The 16,201-nt window shown below is 36.8% G+C and overlaps 1 protein-coding gene across 1 annotated transcript in view; it reads right to left on the bottom strand.

Moving 5' to 3' along the window:
* LOC148369612 (fidgetin-like) overlaps window positions 1-3,379 on the bottom strand; it is a 42,068-nt gene extending 38,689 nt beyond the window's left edge. Inside the window, exons 1-2 of the mRNA XM_088331708.1 lie at window positions 3,133-3,379; window positions 2,775-2,817 (exon numbers count right to left, since the gene is read on the bottom strand). Of these exons, the coding sequence (XP_088187834.1) occupies window positions 2,775-2,817; window positions 3,133-3,159 (70 nt within the window). The 5' untranslated portion in view covers window positions 3,160-3,379. The remainder of the gene's footprint in view (window positions 1-2,774; window positions 2,818-3,132) is intronic.
* Between the last annotated feature and the right edge of the window lie 12,822 nt (window positions 3,380-16,201).

The following is a 16,201-nucleotide window of genomic DNA, read 5'->3' as shown; positions in this document are numbered from 1 at the left end:
AGTTTGTGCACGAGGCAGCTGCTTATTTATTTTTTATTCATTTTTTCAAAAGTTTGTGTGCCCCTCTGCTTCAAAGTTTTTCAGCCCCCAGCTGGATGTGTGTTTACATAACAAAACCAGACTTACTATATGCAGTTGAGCAGTTACAATTTGTAAACACGTACTATATCTATTTGTGTGAAACGCACACTCGAGTGTAACCACACACCTAATTTTTGACCAAAAAAAGTTTCACTTTTTCTCATCACAAATTAAGCATTGTAAGTGACAAATGTTCAATATGTGTAGCCATGATTAAAATCACTAATTGTCAACGAAAACTATAAACACAATGCTAACACAAAATTTACAATGTAATTGTATAATGTCATTCAAAATCCAATTCTCAAATACATAATAAAATTGTTTCCTTCGTCTTGCTTTTTTGTGTTTATCTATATCTCTCAGGACAACTTTTGGTTTTCACCATTCTCTGACACTTGTCTCTGGTACTGTGACTAAGAATAGTGTGATAATTGATTAAACGTGATGCCTTTAGAATGTTATCCATATCCCTGGTGTTAGTGGTTAAGAGCTCCCTCACAGCCACAACACTGGCTCAACCAATACTTTGCAATTGTGTTCAGGAGGCGATATACCTTTACCTTAGGGTCAAAATTTTCATTTGGTGCATCTTAAGTGAAAACCTTCTGCATCAAAAATAAAATAAAAACAATGCATCTGGTTGGTACTTGCTAGGGTATCAGGATGTCACACCCTTAAGATGTGCAAAACCCGTTCATGCACAGCATATGAAGACGACAAAAGCAAGCTCCACTGAAGACCAGCTTGTTTTTGGCCAAATGTAACATGAGCAGGAAATAAAGAGGATCACTACAAGACCGAGAGAGACTTCTAAATTTGCATTCAAGCTGGCCTTCTTGCAGGTTACAGGATGCGAAAGTATCCTCTCTAACAGTCATTTATATTTTCCTAAGACCAGAAGAATTTTCATTTAAGGCCGCGAGTACAAACCAAAACAAAATAATGCACATGCACTGCTTTACATCTGTCAGGGGTCCCGTGGGAAGGCAGAAGCACAGATGATAAAACAGCTTTTAATGGTAAACATTACAGACTGATAGAAAGTGTCAGCATAATTTATCTATATAGCCCCACTGGGAGTCCCGTTAACACCTTGGCTGATCTTCTCAAGGAATAAAACAGGCGCAGCAGAGCTTTTTCTACAACACTTTTCCCGTCGGATTTTACTTGCCGTTTAGCAGACTTGTGAGAGCGCAAGATTAAATATATAAATATTGCAACAGTATGAGGAACGGCATTTTATAGCCACTGGCAAACACAAATTAACTGAATAAAAGAAAAACATTACAAATACAATATCAAACAACACTCAGGGGATTGCTTCGGCATTTCAGCAGTAAAAGGCGAGAGCTGTGCTTTTCCAATACAAACATTGCAACAATTACCTCTTGGAAATATGTTTCAGGATAAAATGACACTACCGAGTGCAAGTAATGGGACTTCACGAAAAATCCAACAACCATTTCAATGCAGCAACTGTTCCAGCTGATCACCTTCAATTTTATCAGCATTTATTATATTTTTGGTTTTACAATCAAAATGTGGAAGATATTTAATTGACACAGTGAGAGGAACTCTGGTAATAACAGTGTGATATTTAATGATTTAGCATTGAGTTAACAATGTCAATATAAATGTAAATGTTTCTGAAATTAAAAGTTTTTAATAATGATTTTGCTACTGAAACTAATTAGAAGGAATGTGCTATAATGCTTGAGTCAAATGTAAAACAAGGTAGTGCATTTTATTGGTAATTTGTGTGTTTATATTACATAAATGTAACAAAAATAATGAGAAGTGTTATGTTTTTGAAATGAATAGCTTATTTTTTAATTAATACATTTGATACAGAAATAAAATTAGCGGGAATGGGAACGTTTGAATCCAATCTATGACAATACAGTATAACGCTAATAATTGATCATTTGAGCGTTTATCTAATATATATATATATATATATATATATATATATATATATATATATATATATATATATATCCTTATTATTAATTTCCTGTTATGGTTGGAGAATGGTGACAGAATATAAATAGCTTTTGTAAAACTAAATATTTTGCAACTGAAAAGAAATTTGATGGAATGTTCTATATCGCTTTAGTTAATCGTAAAAACGTATATTGTGATTTGTTAATAATTTGAGCAGCGTGTTGACAAAACTGTCCTAAAAAGGCGAAGGGTGAATTCCTTATTTGTATAGTTTTAAATCATAGAGCAAATTCAAGCATCAGAGTACAAAACTTAGAAATCTAAATCAGTTCTAAGTTTGTATAAATGAATGTAGTTTAATTTTGGTCTTTGGTTACAGAATAACAACAGTTTTCGTAAACGTAATCATTTTGCCACGGAAAACAATAAGAAGGAATGTGAATGTGAATCTTATATACCGCTTAATTCAAATGTATAAAATTTATACCGCGATTTATTATTACTTCAGCGTTGTGTTGACAAAAAGTGTCCTAAAAACATAGGTGAGGCAAAAGGTTGAACTGCCTCATTTGCTCAGATTTGAATTATACGTCCAATTAATGCGTGGCCCTACAATACGTAGCGATCCCATTACATGAAAGTTTTACCATATATATACATACTTTTCTATTTTGATCTGTGTTTACATAATAATAACGAAGATGTCTTACAAATGTGACGAGGGAAGAAAAGCATATTAAGCTTACCATAGACGCTATTGCTGTTGCTACTGCTGCTGATCATGTCGCACTGGAAAAGATACAAGGGAGCAAGATGAATGAAATATGTAGACATTTTCTCGTTCGAAGTGGACAGGAAAAAAATACGATTATTAATTATTTTTTTAATATCAACTGGTGCCAACTTGAGAACGGTGTTTGAAAAGGGAAATTTGCGTTGCGTTCACGCCCACTCGTAAATCTCACTTTCGCGTGTAAGTTATTTTACTGAAAGTGGTCGTTTTGAATCGAATCAAAAACACTCAAGTATAATAATGAAAGTAATATTGTTGGGGTTTTTTTAATGAGGGAAATAAATAACTCACCAACCCCTAAATTATCTTACCTTGTATTTTGGCCACAGATCCACCATGAACAAACGTAGATTAAGGGTGAAGGGGCGGGGAGGAACGGACCGCTTTCCGTTCTAGGACAGCTTTGGAGGCAAGAAATGTTCGCTTTTTCGAGTCAGTTCCGGGCTAATCATCCTTTTCGAGCGTTCGAACCAAACCACAGCCGCCACTGCCATGTCGAATCTCGGCGGTGGCGGCGGCGGAGGCAGCACTTGTTCCAACAGATGCTGCTCTCACTGACCGACGCCACACCAGTCCTGCTACGCATGCGCACACGTAGCCTGCACGACTTTTTTTAATTAACGGTATTATTAATTCTTTAGTACCGCAGTAAACCAGTGTTGGGCAAGCTACGGGCCACGTACGGCCCTTCAGTTTTTTTCAATCGGCCTGCCAAAGGGAAATTGTGAAAATATAATAACAATACATATAACATTAAATAAAGTACTAAAAACATAAATAGTACAAAAAGCGACTACGGTACTATTATAATGTAAAAACACTACTGCACAAATATTACAACAGAAATACTGTAAAAATACCACTCCAGTAATACTACGAAACTACTAAAGTAATACAACTTTGGAAATACTTCAAAATACATCTACAGAAATACTACAAATAATACTACAGTAATACTAAAATTAGACTACGGGATGATTATGACAGAAATACAAAAATACAACTAATAATACGATAAAAGTACTACATATACACAACAAAGATATATTATGGAAATACTACAGGAATACTAGAGAAAAAAACGGAAAAATAAAACTAGAGTACTATTATAACAATACAACAGATATTACTACAATATTAAAAAAACAGGCTGTAGAAATATTACAAAAAACTCAAACGTACAACTCCTTTAATACTACAAAACAAAATATCAAAGTCAGTGCTCAAAATAGGGACCATATGCAAGTTATAAACAAGAAATACCTCGATAGTACTACAAAAATAATAATACAGTATTAAAATAATAAATTGAAACTACTACGAATATATTACAACAGAAATGCTATAAAGATACAACTACGCTAAAATTAAAAAATAATTAAGAAATAGTAATAAAAGAACACTACAGTAATACTACAAAATACTCTTGATATACTAAATAAAATCTACAATGGAAATACCACAAAAATACTACAGAAACTTCTACAAAAAAGCTCCTGTGGAAATGCTACAAAAGTCCTCCTGCAGAAATACTGCACAATGCTACAAAAATAGTGTTGAGCGGGGGTAGTCGTTGACAGCGATAAAAACAGGTCGATGGCCGGGGCGGAGGAGCAAACACATAAACGGGTCCAGAAAAACATCGGCAACATGAATCAGACAGAGAACAGGGCAGGATAGAGTCAGGAGTCACAAAAGTTTGCCTAGCGAGTAGCGTAGGTTCACAAAACGATCCGACGAGTGTTATCAGGAAGGCGGGGGATTAAAAAGAGGAAGCAGCCAATCAGCGTCCACGGCTGTTGGCTCCAACGAAGCAGACACAGGTGCCCCGCATCAGTAATCATGACAGTCTCTGTGTGCCCTGCGACTGGGTGGCAACCGGTTCAGGGTGTCCCCTGCCCACTGCCTGAAAATAGCTGGGATGGGCTCCAGCACTTTCGTAACCCTACTGAGGATAAGCGGTGCAGATAATGGATGGAATGGATGGATGGAAACTGCACAGACATCAGTAGGAAGTATAACCCTACTTCTAAAAGTTCGAAGTTCAGAAAATGTATTGTGAAAGAACAACGAAACTTCGTTTGGAGCATCAAGTCATTATTTCACAAAAAAAAAAAAACATACATTTTCAGAATAAATATAGATAGAAACCCAATAGCCATTTGGTAACCCAATATACACATTAATAATAACTATAAAATCCCAATAGGAGCATAATTAAATCAGTCAATATTCAATGTTCTAATAATTACAACCTGTCCTGGAGAGGGATGGACGCCACTCGGCTGTACTTGCCCAAGACAAACCAGAAGAAACGGTGCCCAGACAACCCAAGTTGTTGAGGGATCCAACCAACCAACAAACTAACCAACTAACCAATAACAGAGTAGTAACATAGGAACAATATTGTAATAATATAAGTTGTAGTTTAAGAAACATACATCAAATTGAAGTAACTCCTGAAAAAATTAGCTCTCAGCTTTAAAAATGTTGCTCACCACTAAAGGGCCATTGTGATTTTCTAGGAAATTTGATTTCGAACTAGCATGATAATGACCCTATTTTAACTCTACTTCTAATGACTACAACCTGGTGATAACATAGTAATAACATACAAATAAAATACTAACAGCACAGTTATAAAATTATAAGTTATTTATAAATGCATACTGAAGAAGCTCTCAGAAAAAGTTGCTCTAAGGTTAAAAAGGTTGATGACCCTTGAACTACATCTTTTTAATTCTAACGAAGATTGTCTCATATTTAGGTACAATGACATGGATTTAAAAACAATGAAGAGCATTATCCTGACTGGTACAAATCAATTTTATTCCGTCTTTAAAGCTATTTCTTCTGATGTTATTTCTTGTCATCTAAAATCATTGTAATCACTTAACCTCGCCCCTTGATCTCAGTAAAGACATCAAACATAACATCGATAAAATTGTGTGTAGAGTGTAGACGGTCGACGCATAAAAAGAGAATGGATAAGCCTACAATAGACTCAATTTCTTTGGTGATGAACAAAACGCGTTTCTTTTTTTTTCATTTCCTTCTCTGATGTATGATTAAAGTGAATAGGATATTATTTTGTTGAGAAAACTAAAGCATGAAGAATAAATAATTTTAAAAGCTTTTAGAAATTCTGGTAGAGTGCCTCATTATCGCCCTTGAATGCAGTAATTGGGTAAGAAAGCTAGCTTTTTTAGCATCCCAGGTATTAATCTACCTTGGCTAGCCTACTATCACTATAACACACTGCTCTCTGTCTGTCTGTCTGTCTGTCTGTCTGTCTGTCTGTATATATATATATATATATATATATATATATATATATATATATATAAATATATCTGTTGTGCTGTGAAAAAAGTGTATCTTCTTGATTTCTGTGTTTTTTGCATTTGGTCACTCACAAAGGGTTCATATACAGTATAAAACCAATTTTAATTTCATACAATGAAAACCAATGGAAATACACAATGCCGTTTTGCAATGTTGATTTGTTTTTTAACGCGCAAAATAATCAAAACCTATTTGGCTCTATGTGAAAATTGCCCCCTGAACCTAAATGCAAGCTTGACCACATTTGGCAGCAAAACAGATATTAAATGTTTACGATAATTGATAATGAGTCTAATGCTATGGAGAAATTTTGGCCCACTCTACTTTGCAACTTTTTTTTCCCAAATCTGTCTTAGTGGAGTGTTTTCTAGCATGAATTGCCCGTTTAAGGTCACACCACAGAATATCAATTAGATTTAAATGCATACATTTACTTAGCCACTCGACAACCTTCATTTTTTTATGTTTCAAGCCATTCAGAGGTGGACTTGCTGGTGTGTTTTGGATCGTTGTCTTGCTCCATGTTTCAAGACCACTTGAATTTAAGGTTACAAACCGATGGCCAGATGTTTTCTTTCGGATCTTCCAGTAAACACCAGAATAAATTTTTCTGTCATCCACAGAAAGCTATCCCGGTCCTGAGGTAAAAAAAAAACAGCCCCAGACCTGCCACCACACACTGCCGCCACCATATACCTGTATTACTGTTGGCATCATGTTCTTTCTGTAAAATGCTGTGTCATTTTTACGCTGGGCTGTACACCTTCCGAAGGTTTTGACTCATCAGTCTACAGAATGCCTCTCCAAAGGTCTTGAAGATAATCAATCTGCTTTTTTGGCAAATGTGAGGTGCAGTGGTTTTCGTCTGCTAACTGTCTCGTGGATACCATTTTTCGCCAGTGTCTTTCTTATCGTGGAGTCATTAGCATTGACCTCAACTGGGGATAATCGTCTATCTTAACTGGAAAACCCAGGCAACAGTGAAAACCTATTTTTGTGACTTTAAAGCCCTGCGCCGAACTAGCACCCATTGCGGCTGAGGTTTGGTTTCTGTGTTCTGGGGGCACCAAAGAGGGACTGACAGACCGGCAGACCAACTGACCCAAACGGAAGACCGACAGACCAACTGACCCAAACGGAAGACCGACAGACCAACCGACAGACTGTCTAGTTGTCGTACATGCTTAAAAATTTAGCAGCTATTTAATGACATGTAAATATTTTTTGTTGACTTTCTGGAGAAAATATTTTCCTCAATTTCATTCAAGCATGAATATATTCTCTCCTTCAGGACTAAGCTTTCTATTTGTTCCCTGCAGCTGAGAAGTAATGTATGTCCGCACGTCCTGACCTCTGCACTTTATTGTGTTGCGGCCGGCTTGTATAACGAGAGCGGCGCCTTTTTTGTATTCGCAATGTGAACAGAAAAAGATGCCCTGAGGAAGCAGCTCCAAACAGCACTATTGGGACAGCGTATGTTTGGACACTCATGCAAAATTCAGATTCCAGACGCTGGTTATATTTTAACAAGCAAACTCATCACAGGTCATTTTTTAATTTCCATAGAAGAAATTAGGGAATTCATAATGTCTAAAAATTGAAAGAGAAGGGCCTTTTTTTATTTTGGTCTAGCATTTCCATCGCTTGGAATTAGCACGTATTTATGCTGACACATCCGATAGCCGCATTGGCGGATAGCATTACTTTGGTAGTTATTTTCGCATTAGCATCACTAGCATCACTTTAGCAGTAAATACTAAGCAGTTCAGCAGCTAATGCAGCTAATGTATTTTTCATAGCACTCAACTATTAATGTTAGAATTGTTGAAACGGCTGCCAACATAGCTGTTAGCTGCATTAGTGAATAACATTGTTTTGGCGGCTAATCTTCCATTAACAGCTAGCATCAATTTAGCTGTAAATACAATCTGGCGGGTAATACCAATGTCACGGATCTAAATAACATTGCTTTGGTGGCTGGCATCACTTAAAAAGAAAATACTAAACATTTTATCAGCTAATGCCAGCGTCACAACTCTTAAATATTAATACTAGCATTGTAGAGACGGCTGTCTCCCAAACTGTAATTAAATCAGAGAATAGTATCATTAATTGCCTAGCTTAGCTTAGTTGCTTGCATCATTTTAGCAGAAAGTAAATACATGACAATGTATCCGCTATTGCCAACTTCATAGATGTTAATTATTAATTTTAGTATTGTTGAAACAGCTGGAAACATAGGTGCTAGCTGCATTAGTGAATATCATCTCTTTGGTGGCTAGCATCGCTCACGTTCTAAATACTAAACAACTGATTCTCTAATACGAGTCACAGATCTTCACTATTATTGCTAGCGTTGTAGAAATGGCTGCCAACACAACTGCTAGGTAGTGTCACGGCGCGTGTTCAACTTCTGGGAATTGACAGAGTATTTGAATGAAGAGAAAATAACGCTGAAGACCGCGATTTAGTTGGGGGCTTTTGTTACAAAGTTACAAAATAAAATAAAACAATGAGCACTCCGGACCAATTGTTCAGGAGAACGTTCTTCTTTCAAAAGGCATGCAAGAATGTTTCTCCCCCTGTTTTATAGGAAAAAGGCGTGGATTTGACAAATGGAAACTCAAACTTAAACGGCAAAGAGAAGAAGTCACATTTTCACAAACAGAACTTAGTTAAGGCTGGCTCTAACTGGCTTTCGCAGGTGTTCTGATAACTTATGGCAGACTCCAAGACACTTAAAAGATGGCTGGGAAAGTCCTCAATTAATGGAATCCGTAAAATATCAAGTGAACACAAGAAGTAAAATATGTGGATAAACATAAGGTGGATTTATGACAACTGAATTGATAATGCGATTGTTAAAGTAATGATGTGCTGATTAGATATTAAAACTAATATAGCTAAAAACTCATGTGAGAGTGACAACCTACTCAGTGACACATTGTAGTATTCTAACACCAGCCAAATCGATTAATAGCATCACCTTGGCAGCTAGCTTCGTTTTAGCAGCTAGCATTATTTTTGTAGTTAATGACAAATAATTTTACAGATACTGCGGTTGTCACTGTCCTTATTTTTTGATGTTAGCATTGTGTGCACAGAAGATAGTCGCTAATTCTGGTGTCTTTGTATAAATTATTGTAAAAAAATTGTTAAAAGGTTTTGGATTTTTCCTTGTAGTAAAATAGTAAAACATGAAAGGAAAATCGTCCAAAATATACTATTTTGTGGTAATGTTGAAAGTATGACAAAAATCCAGATTGTAATTTTGTTTTGAAAAAAAAAAAAAAAAAAACAAGCAATAGATTTCCCCCTAAATTAGAAAGATATCTGCTTAAATATTAATAGCTGTATTTCTGTTGTGTTTTTTTTATGAGCTACACCCATTCTTGTGAGTTTCCCACTCGTTTTTAAGGGGGTCCTTGATGAGGTGACGGCCATTAAATGGGCCATTATTCTCTCGGGCGACATCTCAACGTTCAAATGGACGTTTGAGTGTTTGAATCTGTAATACTTACATCACAAGATACATGAAGTCATGTCTCTGTCTCCGCAGTTCAAATATCAGAAACGCAAAGTGGTCCCTTGGTAGACTTGTGATGCGCGTCTTTATGATTAATATTTTGAGAAATGAAGAACATACAGACGCGACAAAAGAAGTCATGAGCTGTGTTATATTGTTTTCGGTACAGAAACCTGAAGACAATATAGCGTCTCCGGACTAGTAAGTCAGTATTAAAAAGAACAAATACTTCGAATTAGGTGCATTTTGATTGTTTTAAAGTGACAGTGTAATAATTCACTACTAGAGGTTGAAGTAGCATACAATTAAACAGAAACATGTGCATTCAATGAAGACACACCATAGAAATCAAGGGATTTCATTTCACAAACTTCCCTCACGGTGAGCCAGAGCTTAGGTGACATGCTAGAGAAGGAAACTGTGAAAAAAGCTCCAGGATGGCAGCCACCAGTTTTATGAATCACTGGACTTAACAACATTCGCTTGCATAACCTGGGGAAGAAAAGGGACACTAAATAGAGCAAGAGCAGCTAACAATAACTATAGTTGCTTGTAGCAAATGACTATCATGAGTGGCTAGAGAAGGAAACATTGGGAAACAAAGCCCCGCTCGCCTGGATGACGGACTCAGCGAAGTTCGCTTGCTCGGCCATGCAAAACTGAATAACAACTTCCCCGAAGCATTCAACGCCTGCATTGACCAGCTGGCAGAGATGGGAAGCTGCGTCGTTGCTGTCATGCACTTTCCGGACAAAAATGTAAGTTGTGTAATACAATAACACATTTATAAATTAACAAGACTTCAAAAAGTTGCTTAAAAGATAGTACAGGAGTTTTTACTCAATATTTAAATCAACAGTGTTAACTTAAAAAGTGGTCGGCGGCGCCCTCTGTTGGCTGCGGCTGCATCGGCTCGCTACAACGGGTCAGGTGCAATCGACATTTCGTTCTGTGTACATTGTTACACAGAATGACAATACAAGGAAATTATTATTATTATATTATTATTATTATTAAATGAAGTAAATTTTACACCACTAGGGGTCACAATATAATACACACTGTAACTTTACTCGTAAAAACAACAAAAGTGTTAAACTCACAGTCAGCAAAATTTGAAATGTGAAGCTTCCTTTTTCTACTTTTCGTTGCTGACCTGAATTTTAAAAACCCGAGTAACTAAAATAGCGTCCTTCAGCGAGCTTGTGTTGGTCCCTTGTGAGCTTCCGTTAGCATCTGTTAGCGCCTTTTAGCGCTCGAGCGAATAATCAGCATCTATCCAGTCACACATTTGGACTGGGCAGTCTGTGATTGGTTAGTTTTATTCGCACTATAAACCTAAAAAAACATTGTTTTATTTACAGGTATAACACAGGTACTAGAATGACTTCCTATATTTCAAAAATAATACCAAGTTATATTTTCTAATCAAATCTTTGCTTGAAAAAGGATGTTTAGGAACAAAGACAATAGGTTACCGTATACAATAGAGGTTAGCACAGGGGTCTCACTGCCCCCAGATGACAGTTGGAGGCCCCCGCCTTAATATGGAAGATAATGGGACAGTGTGTATACCTGTATTCTTCCCTCAACATGTCGCTGTATTCTGTCGTGCCACCGAAAACAGGGGCTAAAAACACATCGGAAGAAAAAAATACGGAGAATCAAAGTGACCACCTTAGAACTTCCCATCTCATCTCATCTCATTAGCTGCACCGCCTATCCTCAGTAGGGTCGCGGGGGTGCTGGAGCCCATCCCAGCAATCATCGGGCAGTGGGCAGGGGACACCCTGAACTGGTTGCCAGCCAATCGCAGGGCACACAGGGACAGACAACTCGCTCGCTCGTTCACACCTAGGGACAATTTGGACCGGCCAATTCACCTGAAATGCAAATGTTTTTGGAATGTGGGAGGAAACCGGAGTTCCTGGAGGAAACCCACGCAAGCACGGGGAGAACATACAAACTCCGCACAGTAAGTCCGGTAGCTGGATTTGAACCCACACAGGAGGTTCCCAAGACCTTAGAACTGTGCCGCACACGTGCTAACCACTGCGCCGCCTTGCTGCCCACCTTAGAACTTTTGAAACCAAGATAGGACAAGAAGAAAGGAGAAACATTAAAAAGACAAAAAGTAATGCTCAGGAAACAAAGGAAAATAAAAATAAATGAAAACAATAGCGAAAAATAAAAAAGGAAAAGGGAAAAAAAAAGAGATAATTGCGTATTTTTGTTTTTGTCTTTTTCTCTTTAGTTCATTTATTTTCTTTCTTTCTCTTTTCTTTGTTTTTCTCTTTCTTTTTGCTTTCTCTCCCCGTACTTTTCCTTTTAGTCCCTTTTTGCCTGATTTTCTTATTTCTTCTTGTTGTTATATCCCTTTTCAAAAAACAACTTTTTCCCTTCTTTGCAGAAATCTTTGATTTAAAATGAAGTAACATTATGTTTTGAGAATCAATACAAATATTTCTTATACTTTTACAGCCGTTACTTGTTTCACAGTAAACTATGCTAATGATCATGATAACAAAGCTGGTAACACCTTTCTTTGAATATTTCTCCCTTGTAGTACCCTTTCATTTAAAAAAACAACTCAAATCTGATGTATCGTTAGGTAAATTAGCATTTTATTCTAGCGGAGGTTGCTCGTCTTCACTGAATTAGATGCTAATTAGCATTCCATTAAGCTAGCAAGGTTTTTCTTTGGGTGTGTTTTGCCGTGCAATTGTCTTTAATAGTTAAAAAATAACTAGTATCCAACACATTGTGACTCAAACTTTTTTTAACAGTAATGAAGTTAAGTTGCCATCACAGTAACGGATGCTAATTAGCATTAAGCTAGTGTAACCTTTGTTTGGGCAGTTTTTTATTCGCTTCTGTTTTAACTAGGAGTGTCATTTAACCGTTTGGAGACACGTTCAGTGGATCTTACTCATTATTAGCAAAAGTCTTAAGATAAATTCACTGCAGCATGCGTCGGCCGCTCGCGTCGTTGGCATCGACAAGAGTCTTTATGATGAAATCACAAAACCATTGTTTGGCTCCAGGGGTGTGAAAAGGAAACTCAGATGGCAGGTGCCCTCTACCTGCTCCCTTTACACGCCTGGAGGAGCCTGAAGGCAAACGCACAACTGCAAAAATCAAAGTATGTACACATAAACATAAAAACCTCACCCATTCTACCTTATATTAAGGCTGCAACTAACAACTGTTTTGACAGTCAACTAGTCACCGACTATTGAAGTGATTAGTTGAATAATCGGATTAAAAATATATATTTGAATTAGGCATGAAATTCATGTATTAATGTGGCGAATGATAACACAAGAAAGGGTACAATGAAAAATACATCTTTTATTGAACATTCTTCCGATTCATACGAAAATTCACTAAAACTGCCCTATCTGAAACCAATTAGGCTCAGTGCTCTGTCAGTACTGACAAATAATAAATCGAAATCACGTAAACATTATTTATCCCCGTGAACTAAGAGGCACATTAGCAGCAGTAGAACAGTAGATAAAACAAATACGATTTGCATTTTGTGAGGTGCATTCTCAACAGTTTGAAATCAAACAGTTTGTTGTTTTTAACGTTAGGGTGAGGTTTGTTCTTAGGAATGCATATATTTAATTTCAATAGATTTGTCAGGCACAGTCTGGCATAACGCTCTAACCCTTTTAAGGTGAAATATACGCGTAATAAAGTGTACAATGCATGTCATCAAAACCGTTTTGGTTTGAACGTAACTTGAATCTTACTGAGGCAAGTCAGACTCCATTTCGTTCAACTCGCCAATATCTTTATCTTTGAATGTTCTTGAATCACCAAGGTACTGCCGTGATATGCAAGGTTTGCTTTGCAATTTTGCAAGTGGTCTTTATATTCACTGTACCCTGGTTTAATTTTTGCAGTTTTGCTACTTTGTGGATTTTAATTGCACATCGTGTTCTGCATTCGGCTCAACCGAGATCAGCAACAAATGGTTCTGGAGCCGCATTCGGCTCTTTGGCACTCTCTTGTGGCTCCCTGGTGCTTTTTCAAAAATGTTTGATAACGGAAAATAATAGGGTTTCTGTAGGAGGAGAAATATGACAAACATTAAAGCCCCACTGTTTTATATTTGACCACTAGATGGCATTGAGCTGTCTGGTTTGAGCGAAGCTCAGGGTTACATGGCAAAGCATCACAATCAGATACCAGACAAACTTAGGTGGAGATTCCACAGTGTAAGAGAAATACAAATTTCTCAATCAATAATTTTTGATAAAATTAACATTGGTATGGCAGTTCATTTATTTTTGCCTAGTTTCGAAATTTGTGTTTTTTTTTACCACGAGAAGGCACTAAATATTACACACATAAATATAAACAGTACACACACTTTTTATGGCCAAATTCAAGCACTTTTTAAGTTAATGCCAATTTTACAATTTCACCAGTACCCTTCAAAGAATATATAATACATTATGCTTTTATTGTATCATTGTTGATTGTTGATTATCGATTCATGAGATCGAACCTCCTGTGTGGAGTTTGCATGTTCTCCCCGTACTTGCGTGGGTTTCCCCCGGGCACTCCGGTTTCCTCCCACATTCCAAAAACATGCATGTTAGGTTAATTGGCCGGTCCAAATTGTCCCTAGGTATGAATGAGCGAGCGAATTGTCTGTCCCTGTGTGCCCTGCGACTGGCTGGCAACCAGTTCAGGGTGTCCCCTGTCCACTGCCCGAAGATAGCTGGGATGGGCTCCAGCACCCCCGCAACCCTACTGAGGATAAGCAGTCCGGATAATGGATGGATGGACGGATGTTGATTATTGATTATTTGCTGTTACCAATTATTAATATCATTGATCCCACCAACATTGACAATCTATATAAGGTTTGGCAAGCCAAGGAAAGTCAATTTTTATAAAGTTTAAAGGGAGCTGTACGGAATTTTGAACTTTGATCCTAACGCCGCCATCTCCTGGCTTTTGTCGTCATTTCAGCCTCAGGTAGCTAATATGATGCATGTGCATTGTGCAAGTACGTGCATTTCTTAGATGCGCTCGAATATTCTCTTCCTTCTTCATCTTTAATTTATAAGCAAACACCTTTTATTGTTTTTCATTTAATGTGTGGTCTATCGAGCCAGACTGCCGAGAAACATGGCAACAATTTGAAGCATTTACATGCACTTCACCCAAAATTCAAGCACATTTCGAACCTTGAAAACACAATATTAAAATTTAAGCATTTTTACGGATTTCAAGCAACTGTATGAACCATACAGTACAGTGCCGGGAAAATGTATTTGCCCCCTTCCTGATTTTTGTATTTTTGCATATGTATCAAAAGTTTCAGATCATCTAACCAATTCTAATATCCTACAGAGTATGTGATTGCCCCTGAACCTAATAGCAGCGATACCAGAAATCAAACATTTATGATAATTGCTCATGTGTCTTTCAGAACACAGTGATGTCATTTTGGCTCACTCTTCTTGGCAAAATAATTTCAAATCTGCCATATTGGAGGGTTTTCTGGCATGAAGTACTCTTTTAAGGTCACACCACATCTCACACTTTCATTAGGCCACTCTAGAACCTTAATTTTGTTTTATTTTTTTAGGCAACAACCTGACCTTGGTTTCCATCATTTATTTTTCAAGGTAGAATTGTTCACTATCATAAACAAAGTTTATCAATTTTAATTATGGTTTGTTTTTTTATTAGCTTATTTGGTATTTGAGTAATCCAAAACTAATTTAAAGTAATCAAGTAACATTACTTTAATATAATGGTATTTGGATTACGTTACTAAACAGCATCTTATTTTCATTTTTCTACCAACCCTGCTGGTGACAATGCTAAATGGTCATCCTGGAAGGGGGACTTACAGACGCTGCACTACTTACGAACGAGACGAGCGGACGATTGTTCGTAAGTTTAATTATTTCTTAAGTTGCTTCAGTGCTATATTTGTATATTTAAGGTTTATATATGAATGAAAATGAATGAAAACTTTATTTCGAACATTAAAATAAAAACAGGACAAAAACAATGAGTCAACAACAAAATAATGTCACATAACATGTTCGAAAAGGGGTAGTCAGAAGAAGATGCTTATTTTCCCTACCCCTTTATCTTCCCTATTAAATACATTTTACAAATCCTTCTTTCCTCTTGTGTCTAATACCACAAAATCGCATGGATATACTTACTACATAGGTAAATGGTTGGATTGAACATATAAGTATGTTTAAGGCTTGTATAAGTAACCTGTATTGTTTTGTACTAAAAAAAAACATTTACTATAATAATATGCTCTACAAAGATAAATAAGGTTTTGGAAGATGCACTTCGAGAGGTCCTCCTCTTTGGTAAAAAGTGGACGAAAAAAAAGCGATCCAACCATTTTCTCAACCACATCAAGCTTTCTTATTGCACTTTCATTTAAAAAGAAACAGCTCGCCTCTTCTTTACACTTTACACCAACCATATTGAATGGATGCACGAGATATTAAACA

Source organism: Urocampus carinirostris, chromosome 3 (genome assembly GCF_059441175.1).
Source record: "Urocampus carinirostris isolate Australia breed hairy pipefish chromosome 3, RoL_Ucar_1.0, whole genome shotgun sequence".
Taxonomy (NCBI): domain Eukaryota; kingdom Metazoa; phylum Chordata; class Actinopteri; order Syngnathiformes; family Syngnathidae; genus Urocampus; species Urocampus carinirostris.
Note: the sequence above shows the minus strand (reverse complement) of the source record. Positions and strands in the feature narration are given on the sequence as shown.